The sequence below is a fragment of the Lynx rufus genome, unplaced genomic scaffold, assembly GCF_022079265.1.
Source record: "Lynx rufus isolate CCGP_SWC_20201006 ecotype Redwood Valley unplaced genomic scaffold, mLynRuf1.p SCAF_7, whole genome shotgun sequence".
Lineage (NCBI taxonomy): Eukaryota > Metazoa > Chordata > Mammalia > Carnivora > Felidae > Lynx > Lynx rufus.
In genome coordinates, this window is record NW_025814889.1 from 89835940 (window position 1) to 89853192 (window position 17253).

Genomic DNA, 17253 nt, shown 5'->3' on the forward strand with positions numbered 1-17253 from the left:
GGGACACCTGGCTGGCTCAGTTGGTGGAGTGTGTGACTCTCGATCTTGGGGTCATGGGTTTAAGCCCCACGTCGGGTATAGAGATCACATAAATAAATAAATCTTTTTTTTTTTTTTAAAGGAAAAAAATGTCCTGATTTTAAATGTTGGCAGTTCATTTTTTTTTCTTTTTTTTGATGTTGACACTGTATAGATCAAATGAAAGCATTGGGCTACATATCTAAGCCATGAGTCATGAGTTTGTGACATCTACTCTAAACTGCCTTTTTGGGGTGCCTGGCTGGCTTAGTCAGTGGAATATACAACTCTTGATCTTGCAGTTGTGAGTCCCACATTGGGTGTAGAGATTTCTTAAAGATAAAATCTTAAAAAGAAAACCCTCTTGCCCTTTTTGAAGTCATAATTTCAAAAGATAAAAACTTTTGCGTGACTCTGTGATTCTACATTTACAGAAGCAATATTTCTTATTTGTAGGACTAGCTTATAATGAAGAACAGATCCACAAATTTGATAAGTAAGTGTCCATATTATGCTTAACAATTGTTTTCAGGGTTATGTTATTAATATAATTCCTCTTAAAATTGAAATTAATTACAATGAAAAATACATTTTCATCTTAGCTTTACAGAATTGTTACTGTGTATGTACATATTTGAGGTCCATGTGTCTGGTCCCTGATTGAGAGGTTGAAGAGAAGGGAGAATAAGGAGGTGGTCTTCTGCTTCACATGCTCTGATTGCAGAAGGACAAATAAGGAAGAACATAGACAAGGCCAGGCTTAACCACTTTCTTACCTTGACTTCACTGAATAAGTATTTGTGACCATTCTCCTTTATGAACCTTCTCTTTTGCTTCCTGCTGCTTTAATGTCGATTTTAGAAACCTTTGGCTTTCTACCATAAATATTCTAAAGCCATAACAGTCATTATTAAGAAACATAAGTTTTATATGTTTGAAAAGTTTTTAATATTTGAAGCAGAAATCGTGACATTGGTTTAAACCTTCAATTATTTCTAAATTATAGGCAAAAACTGTATTACCATGCAACAAAAGCTATGACCCATTTTACAGACGAATGTGTTAAAAAATATGAGGCATTTTTGGATAAGTCAGAAGAATGGATGAGGTAAGTAAGCTTTGTGGTTGACTGCACAATGTACAATTCAGTGAATGTTGTATTTTTTAAGTAACATTGATATTAGACTGCTTATTGATTCTTTTTGGTTTTCAGAAAGATGCTTCATCTTAGGAAACAGTTATTATCACTAACTAATCAGTGTTTTGATATTGAAGAAGAAGTGTCGAAGTATCAAGATTATACAAATGAGGTATGACTATGAAAAGTATCTAGAAAACTTCTTTTTCCTACTAGGAAAAAAAATGTATTTCTTCTCAGTTTGAAATGATTGAAAAGGGAGAAATAGGACATAAATTGCCTTATATTCAGTTCTGTTTACCATTTGTAATATGTGTTTGAGCCACGTTTTCAGAACTTAGATGTCTTACGATTAAAAGCATATGATAAAATATTTAAAAAATTTTTTTTACATTTATTTATTTTTGAGAGACAGAGAGAGACAGAGCACTAGTCGGGGAGGGATAGAGAGAGAGGGAGATACAGAATCCGAAGCTGTCAGCACAGAGCCCGACGCGGGGCTCGAACGCACAAACCGTGAGATCATGACCTGAGCCGAAGTCAGACACTTAACTGACTGAGCCACCCAGGCACCCCTAAAAGCATATGATAAAATATTTTTAAAAAATTTTAAAGCATATGTTAGAACATTCTTTTATCTATAAGAAAAGTTTTCTTTAGGGGCTCCTGGGTGGCTCAGCCGGTTAAGTATCAGACTTGGGCTCAGGTCATGGTCTCACAGTTGGTGAGTTCGAGCCCCATATCTGGCTCTGTGCTGACAGCTCACAGCCTGGAGCGTGCTTCGGATTCTGTGTCTCCCTCTCTCTCTGCCCCTCCCCCACTCGCACTCTGTCTCCCTCTCTCTCCAAAATAAATAAAACATTAAAAAAATTTTTTTTCAAAAGAAAAGAGAAGATTTTCTTAGAGTATTCATTTAAGTACTGTATCATTCATAGTTTTGAAATTAAAATTTAAAAGCTATAAAGGGCTTAATAAACCTGGAACATTTGATGTAAGATCTGTAGTTTGTACTTCGTTCAGTGATTGATGTGAATTTTTTTCGATGTTTTAGTTACAAGAAACTTTGCCTCAAAAAATGTTTGCAGCCTCCAGTGGAATCAAACATACCATGACCCCTATTTATCCATGTTCTAATACATTAGTGGAAATGACTCTTGGGTAAGAAATTTATTATTTGGTAACTATTATGTTTCTGTTCATTTTTATTTCAGTTTGTGATCTTGCTCTTTTATTTTGAAATTTTTGGTGTTTGTGGTGACTATACTTGTTAATGTATTTAATGGCTTACTTCAGTCAAGAGAACTAAAACATGGTGTAATTCTAAAACATTTGCATACTTTTTTGAGCAGAGACATTCTTATTTTGTTTGTATAGTATGAAGAAATTAAAGGAAGAGATGGAAGGAGTGGTTAAAGAACTTGCTGAAAATAATCATATTTTAGAAAGGTGAGTAATGGAAATGCCATTCTGCTCTGTGATTTTCTCTTTTTTTTTTTTTTTTAAATGTTTTTATGTTTGTTTATTTTTGAGAGAGAGAGAGAGAGAGAGGGAACATGAGCAGGGGATGGGCAGAGAGAGAGAGGGAACACAGAATCAGAAGCAGGCTCCAGGCTCCTAGCTGTCAGCACACAGCCAGGCGCAGGGCTCGAACTCATAAACCATAAGTTTATGACCTGAGCCGAAGTCGGACACTCAACCACCTGAGCCACCCAGGTGCTCCTGTGCCCTGTGGTTTTCTGTGCACTAGAGCACATATAGATCTAAACTTGTACCTGTCTGTCTGTAGTAGTAGGTTAAGTAGTGGGAAAAGGATAGATATCAAGTCAAGAACCCTTATGTTTTGCGATTTCCGTGGTGCCCTGTAATGTGCTTGAGGTTGGTTGGATAAAGACAAGTCAACTGTGATTGATTCCATTTTATTAGAAGCACTGGTTAATAGAATTATTTGCTTATTTGAGTCAGTTTGTGAAAATGAAAATCTTTTGCACGTTATTTTTCATACATTTTCTCATTAGAATCATAAGTTTAAATTTTGGAATCAGAATGGCTTATAAGAGGCACCTGCCTGGCTGGCTTAGAGCATGTGACTCTTGATCTCAGAGTTGTAATTTTGAGCCTGACACCAGGTGAAGAGATTACTTAAAAACAACATCTTTCAAAAGGAAGAAAGAGTGGCTCATAAGATGCTGGTGCTCTGGTATTCTGTAACTTACAAGCCCTCTGCAAACCTCTGTGCGGGTGAGCGCCCTCTGTAAATGCAGTTCCTTGAGAGCTGGGTATCAGCTTTTCCTACATATCCTCATAGATCAGGGAGGGGCACCTGGCTGGCTCAGGCAGAAGAGCATGTGACTCTTGATCTTGGGGTCGTGAGTTTGAGTCCCACATTGGGTGTAGAGATTACTTAAATAAAACTTAAAAAAAAAAAATCCTCATAGATCAGGGAGAGAGAGAATTGGAAAACACCCAGAGCCAGTAAACCCACTTTTGAATGCTATTTCCTCATCCCAGTTCCTCAGAGAAGTTAAGGAATATTTGGCTTTCTAGTAAGAACCCTTCTCTTTGAAGCCCTTACGTGCTTATCGATATGTTCTCTAATTCCCAGCATACTAATAAAAGTACTTCACACTTGTGTGACGTTTTATATGCTTGCAGGGCACTTTGACACTGCGTAAGCTTGCTCAGCATGCATTCCAGCCTCGTACAGTAGCTAAGCAGACAGTCTCTATCCATGTTTCACAGGTACTGAAGTTCACACCCTAAGAGGTGAGCTGGAGCTGGAATCTAGCCTCCTATTTCCTCATACAGTCTTATCCCCCCTGGAACTATTCTCGCAAATAAAAGGACCAAAGAAAGTTTCCTGTAGTTTGGAAAGATTGTCAGAAAGTCACATGATTTTTTAGCTATGTGCAGAAAGTTATTTGACATTTCTTTTTTTTTTTAATTTTTTATTTTAGAGCGCAAGTAGGGGGAGAGAAGAGAGAGAAAGAGAGAGAAAATCTTAAGCAGCTCCACACTCAGCCCAGAGCCCAATGCAGGGCTTGATCCCATGACCCTGGGATCACAGCCTGAGCCAAAATCAGGATCTGGACGCTCAACTTTGACTGAGCCACCCAAATGCCCTGACACTTGTTTTTTGGTGTGTTTTTTTTAAGTTTTTTTTGTTTTTTGAGTAATCTCTACACCCTATGTGGGGTTTAAACCCAAAACCCTGGGGTCAAGTTGGACGCTCTACCCACTGAGCCAGCCAGGTGACCTATTCACTTCTGTAGTATTAATCAATTTTTTCTTTTTTTTTATACATATATATATTTATTTTATTTTTTATAATTTAACTTTATTTTTTATTTTTTTAATATACATCCAAATTAGTATATAGTGAAGCAATGATTTCAGGAGTAAATTTCTTAATGCCCCTTACCCATTTAGCCCATCCTCCCTCCCACAACCCTTCCGGCAGCCCTCAGTTTGTTCTCCATATTTATGAGTCTCTTCATTTTGTCCCCCTCCGTTTTATTATATTATTTTTGTTTCCCTTCCCTTATGTTCATCTGTTTTGTCTCTTAAAGTCCTCATATGAGTGAAGTCATATGATTTTTGTCTTTCTCTGACTAATTTTACTTAGCTATCAATTTTTTCTCAATGAATTAGTTTTTAGAATACATTCTATAAAGATTTCCTACAATATATGATTGTAAAAATTTGGAAATGAAAGGCTCTACCTGCCTTTTCTCATGATCCCCTTCCACCCTCGCAGAAGTAATTACTATTAACAGTTTGTTGTGCGTGTACGTTTTATGTGAATGGGATCATTCTGTTCATACTGGTTTAGTCTTTTTTCATCTAAGACTATATCACCGGTACTTTTTCATGTCCATATATATAGCTCTATGTTTTCTTTCTTTCTTTCTTTCTTTCTTTCTTTCTTTCTTTCTTTCTTTCTTTCTTCTTTCTTTCTTTCTTTCTTCCTTTCTTTTTTAGAGAGCGAGGGAGAGCAAGCAGAGGGGGGACAGAGGGAGAGGGAGAGAGAATCTTAAGCGGGCTCCATGCTCAGCACAGGGCCTGATGTGGGGCTCAGTCCCACGACCCTGAGATCATGACCTGAGCCAAAATCAAGAGTCAGATGCTTAACCAACTGAGCTACCCAGGCACCCCATTTAAAGATTTTATTTTTGGGGCGCCTGGGTGGCTCAGTTGGTTGAGCGGCCAACTTCGGCTCGGGTCACGATCTCGCAGTCCGTGAGTTCGAGCCCCGCATCAGGCTCTGTGCTGACAGCTCAGAGCCTGGAGCCTGTTTTGGATTCTGTGTCTCCCTCTCTCTGACCCTCGCCCATTCATGCTCTGTCTCTCTCTGTCTCAAAAATAAATAAACGTTAAAAAAAATTTTTTTTTAAATAAAAATAAAGATTTTATTTTTAAGTAATCTCTACACCCAATGTAGGGCTCAAACTCAAAACCCCAAGATCAAGAGTTGCATGCTCTGAGCTAGTCAGGCGCTTCTTTTTTCTCATTTTCAGCAGCTGCCTAATAGACTAGTGTATGGCTCTGCCGTATCTATTTGGCTGTCCTATTTGTTGGGCATTTAAGTTGTGTTAATTTTTCACAATTATAAACCATGCTTCAGTGAACTTATTTGTATGTGTACCTTCATGCACTTGTATAAGAATATTTGAGAGATTGGAGTGCCTCAGTCACTTGAACGTCTGACTCTTGGTTTCGGCTTGGGTCATGATCTTGCAGTTTGTGGGTTCAAGCCCCACATCATACTCTGTGCTGACGGTGAGGAGCCTGCTTGGGATTCTCTTTCTCCCTCTCTCTGACCCTCCCCTGCTTGCTCACTCTCTCAAAATAGATAAATTTTGGTAAAAAAAATTGTTTAGGGGCACCTGGGTGGCTCAGTCGGTTGAGCGTCTGACGTTGGCTCAACTCATGATCTCGCAGTTTGTGGATTCAAGCCCCTCCTCGGGCTCTGTGCTGACAGTGTGGAGCCTGCTTCACAGCTGTCTCCCTCTCTCTCTGCCTCTCCCCTGCTCACATTCTCTCTCCCAAAAACAAATATTAAAAAAATTGTTTGAGTACCTGGGTGGCCCAGTTAATGAAGTGTCCAACTCTTGGTTTCAGCTCAGATCACGATCTCACAGTTCGTGGGTTCTGCACTGATGGTGCGGAACCTGCTTGGGATTCTTTGTCTGTCTCTCTCTCTCTCTGCCCCTTCCCCATTCACACTCTCTCTGTCTCTCCCAAAATAAATAAATAAAGTTTAAAAAATAAATAAATAAAAATTGTTTAAATAGGGGTGCCTAGGCGGCTCAGTCAGTTGACCATCAGACTTCGGCTCAGGCCATGATCTCGCAGTTCACGAGTTTGAGCCCCACATCGGGCTCTGTGCTGACAGCTCAGAGCCTGGAGCCTGCTTCAGATTCTGTGTCTCCCTCTCTCTCTGCCCCTCTCCAGCTTGCACTCTGCCTGTCTCTCTCTCAAATAAATAAAAACATTAAAAAATTTTTATTTTTAGTTTTAAGTAAAAAAAAAAAAAAAGAATATTTGAGGGATCAATTTCTAGATGTTTCTAGATGTGGAATTGCTGGGTCAGAGGGCATCACATTTAAATTTTTATAAGTATTAATTTTTTCTTTTTTCTTTATTTTTTTATTATTTTGAGAGAGATAGAATGCATGTGGGAGAGAGGGAGAGAGAGGAACCCAGGCATGCTCCGCACTGTCAGCACTGAGCCTGACATGGGGCTCGAACTAAGGAAATAGATCATCACTTGAACCGAAATCAAGAGTTGGACGTTCAACCAACCGAGCCACCCAGGCACCCCAATTTTTTTTCTTTTTTTTTTTTAAGGTTATATATTTGAGAGAGAGAGCATGTGGGGTAGGGGCAGATAGAATCCCAAGCAGGCTCCACGCCAGCAGCACTGAGCCTGACTCAGGGCTCAAACTCATGAACTGTGAGATCATGACCTGAGCCCAAACCAAGAGTTGGACGCTTAACCAACTGAGCCACCCAGGCGCCCCTGTTTATTCAAATTTATATGTGTGTGAATTGCCTGTTGGTTTTAAAATCTTTTTTGTATTAATTTATAGCAATTACACAGTAATTTTTTTTTTTTAGTGCCCAATTTAGTTTCTTTACAACCTTAGCTAAATATCAGCAAGGAGAAGAGACTATTAAGTAATGCTTTTAACAAGCTTTTATACTCACTTTCTTATGTCGTATGACATAGAATCCCCACTGCCCAAAGCAAGTCCCATAAGTCACTTTCCCGTTTTACTTGCAAGTTTATGTAACAATATGGTTGATATGACATGGTGTAATCGTAACTTAAATGTTAAAGGACTATGTACGGATTAGTGCCAGAACTAATAATGGAATCCGGGTCTTGAGCACTGTCTCCACATGGGTATCTCATTATCACTTTATTTCTTTCATATCTAAAAATCACATAATATCACCCTTCCCAGCTCAGTTTCCCCTCCTATTTCCTCATTCTATTCAAAGGAACCACCTTTCCTTCTGCTTCTGTGAACATACGTCATTTTAGACACTAACTGTTTTTTATTGCCTTTCATTAGTTTGGTGATCTTCCTTCAAAATGTTTCCATTTTCCCCCTCTCAGCCTCATCAGGCCCCCTTTCCTCCTCACATGTGAGCTGTGGTGATAACCTATTATCTATCTTCCTAAGCCCAGGCCTTTCCCATCTGTCATGGGCTAGTATAGCCAAAGGTCTAATCATGCCATGCCACTCCTTTGGCCCAACAATTCCTAAACTCTTCTTACCTAAAAGGTCAAATGTAAATTCGTACTTGAAATCACAGGATATAATCCTCTGGCCAGCCTATTCACTCACCTTCATTTCCCACTAGTCCCCAAAATAACATTCCATTGTAGCAAGGTCGCTTTACTTTACATAATTTACTCTCCGTTAAGTATGTCACACCTACTCCCAACTCCTTATCTTCGCTTTTCTAAATCCCACCCCACCAAAAGGAAGTTGTCCAATTGTTTCTAATACTTTCTGGATCACATCACTCAGCCTTTTCTCCTAAGAAGTCTCCCAAGCCACTGATTGGTATTTTTTCACATATTTATAATAATACCACCGTGTTTCAGTAAAAATTGGAGACATCATAGTTGCTTGAACTTTTTTTTTTTTTTTTTAACGTTTTACTTATTTTTGAGACAGGGAGAGACAGAGCATGAACAGGGGAGGGTCAGAGAGAGGGAGACACAGAATCTGAAACAGGCTCCATCCAGGCTCTGAGCTGTCAGCACAGAGCCCGACGCGGGGCTCGAACTCACGGACCATGAGATCATGACCTGAGCTGAAGTCGGCTGCTTAACCGACTGAACCACCCAGGCGCCCCAGTTGCTTAAACTCTTAAATAACAGTTTATTCATCTGAAAAGTACCCTATATATTCTTTAAAATGTTGCAGGCCAAATAAATGAATCTTCTGAGATTTCCTGTTTTCTTTTGTGTTTTAGGTTTGGCTCTTTAACCATGGATGGCGGCCTTCGCAATGTTGACTGTCTTTAGCTTTCTGGGAAGTTGGAGAACAGTTTTAGTTTGCACAAGAAAATAATGCTGAGACATTCATTAAATGAGTGCCTCTATAAGTGGTCTCTTATTTCTACAATTCAGTATTTGATGTGGTCATGTAAATATGTACAATATTGTAAATACACAAGAAAATATATAAATTTTTGGCTGCTGTTAAGATGTAATTTTACCTTTTAACATTTATATGAGGACATTTGACCTCAGTGAGCACTAGAAGAAAGCCATGACCAATATGTTGAAATACTGGAGTAAGGCTAACTGGGTTGTTTCTCCGCCTGCCTACTGGAAACATTTTTTAAATGGAACCAAAATTGTCATCCTTACAAATCAGAAAAGACTGATAGTTGACAGGTTTGTAAGTGATAGGATGGAGAAGTGGCTTCTCTGGGTGAAGAGCAGAACCAAACCACTGTTTTACCAGGATCACAATTTTGGGGGAAGGATAAAGTGACATTATTTCATTTTACAAGGTGCCCAGATCCCAGTTATCCTCACGTCTCTTTAATTTCAGATAAATTACTGAGCAAAATTTTTAAAGTGATTTAATTATTAAAAACTATTCATTTTATTTTGGCCATAAGTGTATGACTGTCATAAAAAATTTTAGGGTTATTTCCACTCTTTCAAGCTGTATATTTCTTGTTTAATTTAATTCTGCTTACTCCGTCATGAAAAATATCAATAAATTTCTCAATTTTAATGTAAAGAATTTGTATTTTTCTATGTACAACAGTTTGAGAAACAAAAGGTGTCTTTTGAAAGAAAGAATATCGATGGTGATCGTAAGTTATTCTCAGACTGTTGGATATATGGACGGTTTTGTTTCTCTTCTAAGTCTGATTCCAAGTTTAGTGTAAGTTCTCCCATAAATGTGTACAAATCTAAACAGAACATTCTCTTTGAAAAATCTACCCAGAGTCCTTTGCTAAAGGGTATGTTCAGCAAGGAATTATTTCTCCAACAAGGGTGTGGTTTTGGTTGTGGTTTCTGATTTACCAGATTATTGAAGTGTGTGTGTACACAACCTGCGTACCACGTCCCAAAGACTGAATAAATTCGACTCCCATGAGCATTGGAAAACTGAAAATGGATTAGGACTTAATTTGAAATCACAATGCATTATCATAGTGGAGAATTTTAAGCATCATCTGTACGCATTCTAGACGTACATGCACGAGTAGGTAAATGGTCTCTGTCAACCACCTGTCCAGGCTTAGAGTTTCTGGGGGGGGAGGGAGGGGCTATCTGTTGAGTCCCTCTTGATTTTAATTTTCCATCCGACTATCTGACACACGTGTATTTAATTGTATCATTTTTAAATCTGCGTATCACTGAACACCAGGTTATGTGATTACTTAATACGTTTGCAGATTTAGTTTTCAGCACCTCTGGAAAAGGTCTCCAACAAACAAACTCTTGCTGTGGGGACTGAAATTTTAGGAGCTGTATTGTTAAGAGCAAATCCATTCCGTGTTAATATTGGTTAAGAGTTAAGGTTTTATTCCCCATTATGGCAACATGGAAACCAAGCATTCTTGCTTTTTAATATTTTACCTTCAAAAATATAACCCTCTTTCAGAACATTTTAAGTTAATAAATACATGGTGATGCTACTCTGCTAACCTAATAATAACCTAATAAGTTGCATCTCCAGTCTAGTAGCCTTTTTTCCATATTAGGATATATTTTCAAACGGCAGGGATTAATGATATAAAAACGGTATATAGTTAGTGGATTTAGTTTTTCACATAAGTTATAGTTCTTTTTTTTTATTATTTTAATGTTTATTTATGTATTTTGAGAGAGAGAGAAAAGGCTGGGAAGGAACAGAGAGAATCCCAAGCAGCTCTGTGCTGTTAGTGCCGATCTCAAGGTGGGGCTTGATCTCACAAATCGTGACATGTCACTTGAGCCTAAATCAAGAGTTGGACGTTTAACTGACTGAGCCACCCAGGCGCCTCAGGTTATAGTTCTAACACCAGAAGAAATAAAAATGAAATAAGTGAATGTAAAACATATGGGAAAGAAGATATTTTTGAGTAAATCAAAAAGGAATTAGAGGTTAGGGAAGAGATGTGAAAAATAATCCCATAACATCTTCTGGAGTTCCAGGTTCAATTATTTTGGAAACTACCAAATACTGTATTAGTGGCTTATAGACCTCCTTACACTTTGTCAAGCAGGGTGCCTCTTCTTAGATACAAAAGATCTTTTCCTCAAAATTCTTCTTTAAAATATATTTATCAGTAAATTAACCAGAAAGAAATTATAATAATCTTGGATTTTTCTTGTTTTCCTGTTTTGTTTGTTTTTGAGAGAGAGGTTTCTGAGTGAATAGGTTCACTTTCGTGTTCTATGCTAAAAATAAGTAAGTTGTTTGGAATTAAAGGCACTATCAGTAGGAATAAACAATCTCCACTGAAATATCAAAAACCTATTCTCCTGGGGCGCCTGGGTGGCTCAGTGGGTTAAGTGTCCTACTTGGGCTCAGATCATGATCTCACAGTTCGTGAGTTCGAGCCCCTTATCAGGCTCTGTGCTGACAGCTCAGAGCCTGGAGCCTGCTTCAGATTTGGATTCGGTATCTCCCTCTTTCTCTGCCCCTCCCCTGCTGGCACTTTGTCTCTCTCTCTTTCTCTTTCTCTCTTTCTCTCTCACAACAATGCATAAATGTTAAAAAAAAAAAAAAAAGTCTGTTCTCCTTTCAGAAGCACAGTCACAATCAGGACTAACCTTTTATTTCTGATTTCACTCCACTCAGAAGTGCCTATTACGCATTATGCTTTGTCTTTCAGGAGGTGCTGAGGGAAATTTACTCAAATGTTTAAAACTGAGAAGTGTTGAAAATATAAAGAAGTTGTAAAACTCTTGTTTTAGCTGGATCCACCACCCTACATCCCACTTTTAAGAAGACTAAAGTTGGGGCGCCTGGCTGGCTCGGTTGGAAGAGCGTGCAAATCTTGTTCTTGGGGTCGTGAGTTCAAGCCCTATGTTGGGAGTAGAGATTACTTCAAAAACAAAAAAACTGAAGAACCTGCAAAAGTCTTACACTGTTGTTTTTAGTTGGACTTCCTCCCCACTTGTCACCTAGAGAAGCACTCAAAATCCACATTCCTAAGGAATACTGAAAATGGGATAGAAAACAAAGACACCGACCTGGAAATAAAAGTTGGTAATAGCATTTGGGTTACTTAGAGTGTAAGGCAGCACCAGAAATGTAGTGTGATGTGTAAAAGCATACCCCAGGGGCGCCTTGGTGTGGCTCAGTCGGTTGAGCGTCTGACTTTGGCTCAGGTCATGATCTCATGGTTTGGGAGTTCAGCCCTGCATCGGGCTCTGTGCTGACAGTGCAGAGCTGGGAGCCTGCTTCAAGTTCTGTGTCTCCCCCTCCCTCCCTTCCCGTCCCCTGCTCACACTCTGTCTGTCCCTCTCTCCCTCTCAAAAATGAATAAACATTAAAAACAAACAAACACAGCCTATACGTTACATCAGGATGGTTAGGGACTAAGCAAACTGTGATAAGTTTCTTTCCGCATAAACAGAAGGCACAAGGACCAGTGGTTAGACTGGTGTCTTCAGGTGTGATGACGGGAACGTCAGTGCCAGTTGCTTGATAGACAGCTAGACATTGGTGTCTGCTGAGCTAATATGCAATAAGGGGAAAGGTCTAGAGAGAGATTCAACAAAGGGCTAAGTTCTAAAATAGGACCCTGGAAAAAAATCTTGTTCTTTTACACATTTCTTGGCTTGTAAGGATCCGTCAAACTTTTTTTCCTGGGATCCATTCCTGCCCCAGTTTAAAACACATACCGTTTTTTCACTGGAAAAAAATTTCAGTTTGTACAAAATAAAACATTTTTTAATTCGTACAAGCAAACTTGACCTAGGCTATTGCTTTGGGAGGCAGTTTGTTAATCACCACCAAGTCCCACAGATTGCCGCTGAGATTCCCCCGGATGCTGAGTTTAGTGGATACCGGGTACTTTGTTCCTCTGTGAATGTAACTTCTTATGAAGGGGGAGGGGCAGGAGGGTGTGGGGAGTCTGTGCTTAAAAATTACCAAGTGTTACAATAGGTTAGAGTTTCTGAAGCTTAAAACTCTTTCTTTAGAAAGAACATCTATTAATACAGTTTCTAGTTATGAGGGCTAAGGTCTAAAGGACAAACCAAAGGAATGACAGGGGAAGGGGATTTAGGGCTAACAGGTGGTCCCCAGACATATTGGCTGGAATAGAGTTCACAGCCAAAGTGTCATATGTGGGTGTTACTGTGTTTTCCTCATCCATGCTCTCTGTAGGGAGTCATTCTGGAACATGCATAGTTCTAGCTATGGCCATAAGAAGTGACTTCAACAAGACCTTCAGAAGAATAGCCCGGCTCTTTTACTGGTTCCCCAAATCACTGACCTGCTCAAAGAATCAGAAATCCAAGTTGGTCTGGAGCCAAGGTAGAGGTAAGTTTTCTCAAGCTAATGCTTCATTACAGATACTTTTTTTCTGTTAGTAGTGTGGGGCCTCCCTCAACTATGGAGAAAAAAACAAAGCTCTTAAGGCATTATTTAACATGGTCATTTGAGGAAAAACAGAAAATGAAAGCAATTTGAAGGTGAGAGATTAAAAACCATGAACATTTCTGTAATTCCAATTTTATGCTTCATAGGCATGTAAGTTCAGAAAAGTTTTCTAGAGAAAGGTGGAGAATGTTTAGCTTTAAAAAAAAGTAACAAAAATAGTTTTTATTTTCAATGAACCTTAATTTGCTTGTAGAATTAAAATCCTTCGGAACAAACAGAAAAGAATGATTAAATGACTGAGTTTCTCCTTTTCCTAGAAAACTAAAAAGGTCAATGGACTTTATATTTCTTTGGTTTGGGTCAGTTTCTGCAGCATATTTTAGTCAGGTTTTGGGTTTTGTTTTTGTTTTATAGCCAGGTATTGATGTGAGATTTTAAAACACTTTAAATACACTACCACATAAAGCTCTGCATTTTCTTTATTTTTTTTTTAATGTTTATTTATTTTTGAGAGAGAGAGAAAGAGGGAGGGGCAGAGAGAGAGGGAGACGCAGAATGTGAAGCAGGCTCCAGGCTCTGAGCTGTCAGCACAGAGCCCAACACAGGGCTCGAACTCACAGACACGAGATCATGACCTGAGCCAAAGTCGGATGCTCAACCAACTGAGCCACCCAGGTGCCCCATAAAACTCTGCATTTTCTATTCAGCCCTGCCTGACTGGAGTTTAAAAGGGTCGTGGGGCGCCTGGGTGGTTCAGTCGGTTAAGTGTCTGACTTTGGCTCAGGTCACGATCCCATGGTTTGTGGGTTCGAGCCCCACGTTGGGCTCTGTGCTGACAGCTCGGAGCCTGGAGCCTGATTCTGATTTTGTGTGTGTGTCTCTCTCTGCCCCTCCCCTGCTCATGCTCTGTCTCTCAAAAATAAATAAATGTAAAAACAAAACAAACAAACAAAAAATTTTAAAAGGGTCAGAGGAGGAGGTAGGGAATGAAGGGAGTAAGGAAGGGGTCCTGGTCTGGTGTCTGAAGCTGGAGCTGGCTTTCACCTTTGTCCTCTGGGGCAGGAGGAGGGTCCAGCACAGCACCTAGAGCAAGGTAAGCAAACTCTCTTTATCAGGTTCCATCCTGCAACAGGATTACAGTTGTGATCACGTGTTCTTTGATGCCCATATAGTTCTGTGTCTTATATGAGTACCTAACATTTTCCCCTTCACTGGTAGATTATCAAACAGAATCTGATGATACAGTCGATGATCTAGAAGCAGATCTTCTCTTATTTTTTTTTTTTTCAAGTAAGCTCTACATCCAACATGGGGCTTGAACTCACCACCAGTAGATCAAGAGTTGCAGGCTGTACCCACTGAGCCAGCCAGGCGCCCCCACATCTTCTTTTAACGAAAACAAATGACAGGGCACCTGGCTGGCTTGGTTGTTTAAGTGTCTGACTCTTGATTTCTGCTCAGGTTATGATCCCAGAGTCATGGGATCAAGCCTCTTGTCCGGCTCTGTGCTAATTGTGGAGCCTGCTTAAGATTCTTTCTCTCTTTCTCTCTCTCTCTGTCCCTTTCCCTCCCCCTCCCTCTCCTCCTCTCCCCTGCTCGCGCTTGCTCTCTCTCTAAAATAAAAACCAAAACCAGAAATAACTGGGATCTATAATCACGAAGGAAGGTATCTGATTAAGAAACTTACAAAATGTAAGGCCTAGTACATTTCAAGCATGTATTTTCCCTTGAATTAAGATTTTATTTTATTCTCTTTTACTGTCAAAATAAGTTAAAAGTCCCTCTGTGTGTGTGTGTATATATATATATATATATATATATATATATATAATCCTTCAGATATGGAACAGCATAATTTGGATGTCAGAGCCCCCAGGGAACTTAGAAAAATCATCTTCTCCAATCCCCTCATTTTATTTTATTTTTTAATTTTATTTATTTTAAGTGATCTCTATACCGAATGTGGAGCTCAGACTCACGACCCTGACGTCAGGAGTCCCATGCTCTTCTGACTGAGCCAGCCAGGCATCCCTCCAATCCCTTCATTTTAAAGATGAGTAAATTACCTCCAAAAGGTTAAGTAACTTCACCTTCCAAAACTATTACATGGGAAGAACCAGAAGTTTATCCTACATTATAATTATTGACCCAGCACTCCTAATTTCTGCACCACAGTGCTATGGGGTGTGCGCATCAGAGAATGTGAACATATAAACCCTCACAGCATATTTTACAGATAGCCTTCATTAGTGGGTCATCTATCCTTGGGAAGTTTGGTTATTTATTTCCAAAGCAGAACTCGCTACTATCCTGTTTAGTTTGGAGATGAATAGCCTGTATCCAGAAATCATTTTACTGATGATCTGATAAAATACAGCCTTTTGATGAGATATTACCCCATCCTAAGGAGATTATTTAAATATATGCCTTACAGAATTACATCTCCTTAAAAGCAAGAATTATCTTCTATCCTGTCTCCGATACTTAAAACAGTATTTTGTGTAGTGGGCAGTTTAATAACTGTTTGTCCTATTGAATTGACATGAATACAGCCCTGTGGGATCTGAGTTAGATGAATTAAGAACGAAATGACTCGTGGGGCGCCTGGGTGGCTCAGTTGGTTAAGTGTCCGACTCTTGATTTTAGCTCAGGTCATGATCTCGCACATATCTGATCTTCGTGGGTTCAAGCCCCACATCAGGCTCTGCACTGACAGTGCGGAGTCTGCTTTGGATTCTCTCTCTCACCCTCTCTCTCTGTTCCTCCCCTACTTGTGCACTCGTGCTCTCTCTCAAGATAAATCAAAAAACTTAAAAAAAAAAAAAAAGAATGAATTGACTCTTAGAAATAAGCTAATCCCTGGGATCTTTCCTCCAACCTTTTATGTAGACTGATGGATTGTGGCCACCTACAAAAGATTGCTTAACATCAGGTCACCTCTTCAGGATTACACTCTTTCTGTCACTTATCGATATCTTATACTCTAAAGGCGCCACAGAAATAAGCCAAGGGTTCCTAACCAACTCCATATGAAAACTTAAATGGTCTCAAGGCAAGGCAAGACAAATGACTGATTTTTTAATTTTATTTTTCTTAAGTTTATTTTGAGAGAGACAGAGAGGGAGCAGAGGAGGGGCAGAGAGACAGGGAGAGAGAAACCCAAGCAGCCTCCGCACTATCAGCTCGCAGCCCGAGGAAGGGCTCGAACCCACGAACTGTGACATCATGACCTGAGCCGAAATCAAGAGTCCGTCACTTAACCAACTGAGCCACCCAGGCACCCCTGATGGATCTTTTAGTACCAATAAGTGAAAGCCTTCAAGTAGTAGCCTTATCACCAGGTCACATTGGCTAACTCTCCTTTATTTCTTCTCCATCTCCCCACGTTAGAAAGCAGTAAATTACACCAAAGCATGAACTAGGAAGAAGTGTAGAAAGTCAACAAATCTGAACTCAGTACATGTCGTAAGCACCTCACTAATGTACAGTCTGGAAGGGAAAGAACAGGGAGGGGCATGTGAGGAAATCCACACTCAGTGGCCTGGAGCCATTTCTAATCCAGTTGAGAAACCTCAGCTATAAGTGGAAACTACCGAGCTCAGGAGCAGGGCTCGGAAGGGAAGAGCTGGGGACCTGGGCGTCAGACCTTGCTCCTGCTGCTGCTGCGGCGGCCCTGAGCAAGTCACTCGACCTCCCTGATGCACGATTTCTCATCTGCAAGATGTATGGATTGGACTTGATCTCAAAGACTCCTTCCAGTTTTCCAGCTTCGTAATGCCATGACCCTAAGATACGGTAATATAGACGAAGAGCTGAATAGTTGCCGAAGAAAGCAAAAAAGGAGGAAGGATTCTTGAAATCAAACAGCATATCGCTGTTTGATTGCCAATATCTGAGACTTTATGTAAAATCCTATTTAAGGAGCTTCCACACCAAATGCATGCACGCTCTTTTTTTAAACAAATACGAGATCTAGACTCTCCATACGTAAGAAGGTGTGAGATGAATCACAGGGAA

General features: G+C 39.7%; 1 protein-coding gene across 2 annotated transcripts in view; it reads left to right on the forward strand.

The window, feature by feature from the left end:
- Positions 1-12032, forward strand: part of TBK1 (TANK binding kinase 1) — a 52784-nt gene extending 40752 nt beyond the window's left edge. The window contains exons 16-21 of one of the 2 annotated variants that reach the window (XM_047065632.1): positions 475-514; positions 1025-1126; positions 1232-1328; positions 2208-2314; positions 2531-2602; positions 11519-12032. In XM_047065632.1, coding sequence (XP_046921588.1) covers positions 475-514; positions 1025-1126; positions 1232-1328; positions 2208-2314; positions 2531-2602; positions 11519-11528 — 428 coding nt within the window. In that variant the 3' untranslated portion in view covers positions 11529-12032. Of the gene's footprint in view, positions 1-474; positions 515-1024; positions 1127-1231; positions 1329-2207; positions 2315-2530; positions 2603-8647; positions 9420-11518 lie in introns of those variants that run through there. The other variant, XM_047065630.1, reaches the window with a different exon arrangement.
- Positions 12033-17253: the final 5221 nt, after the last annotated feature.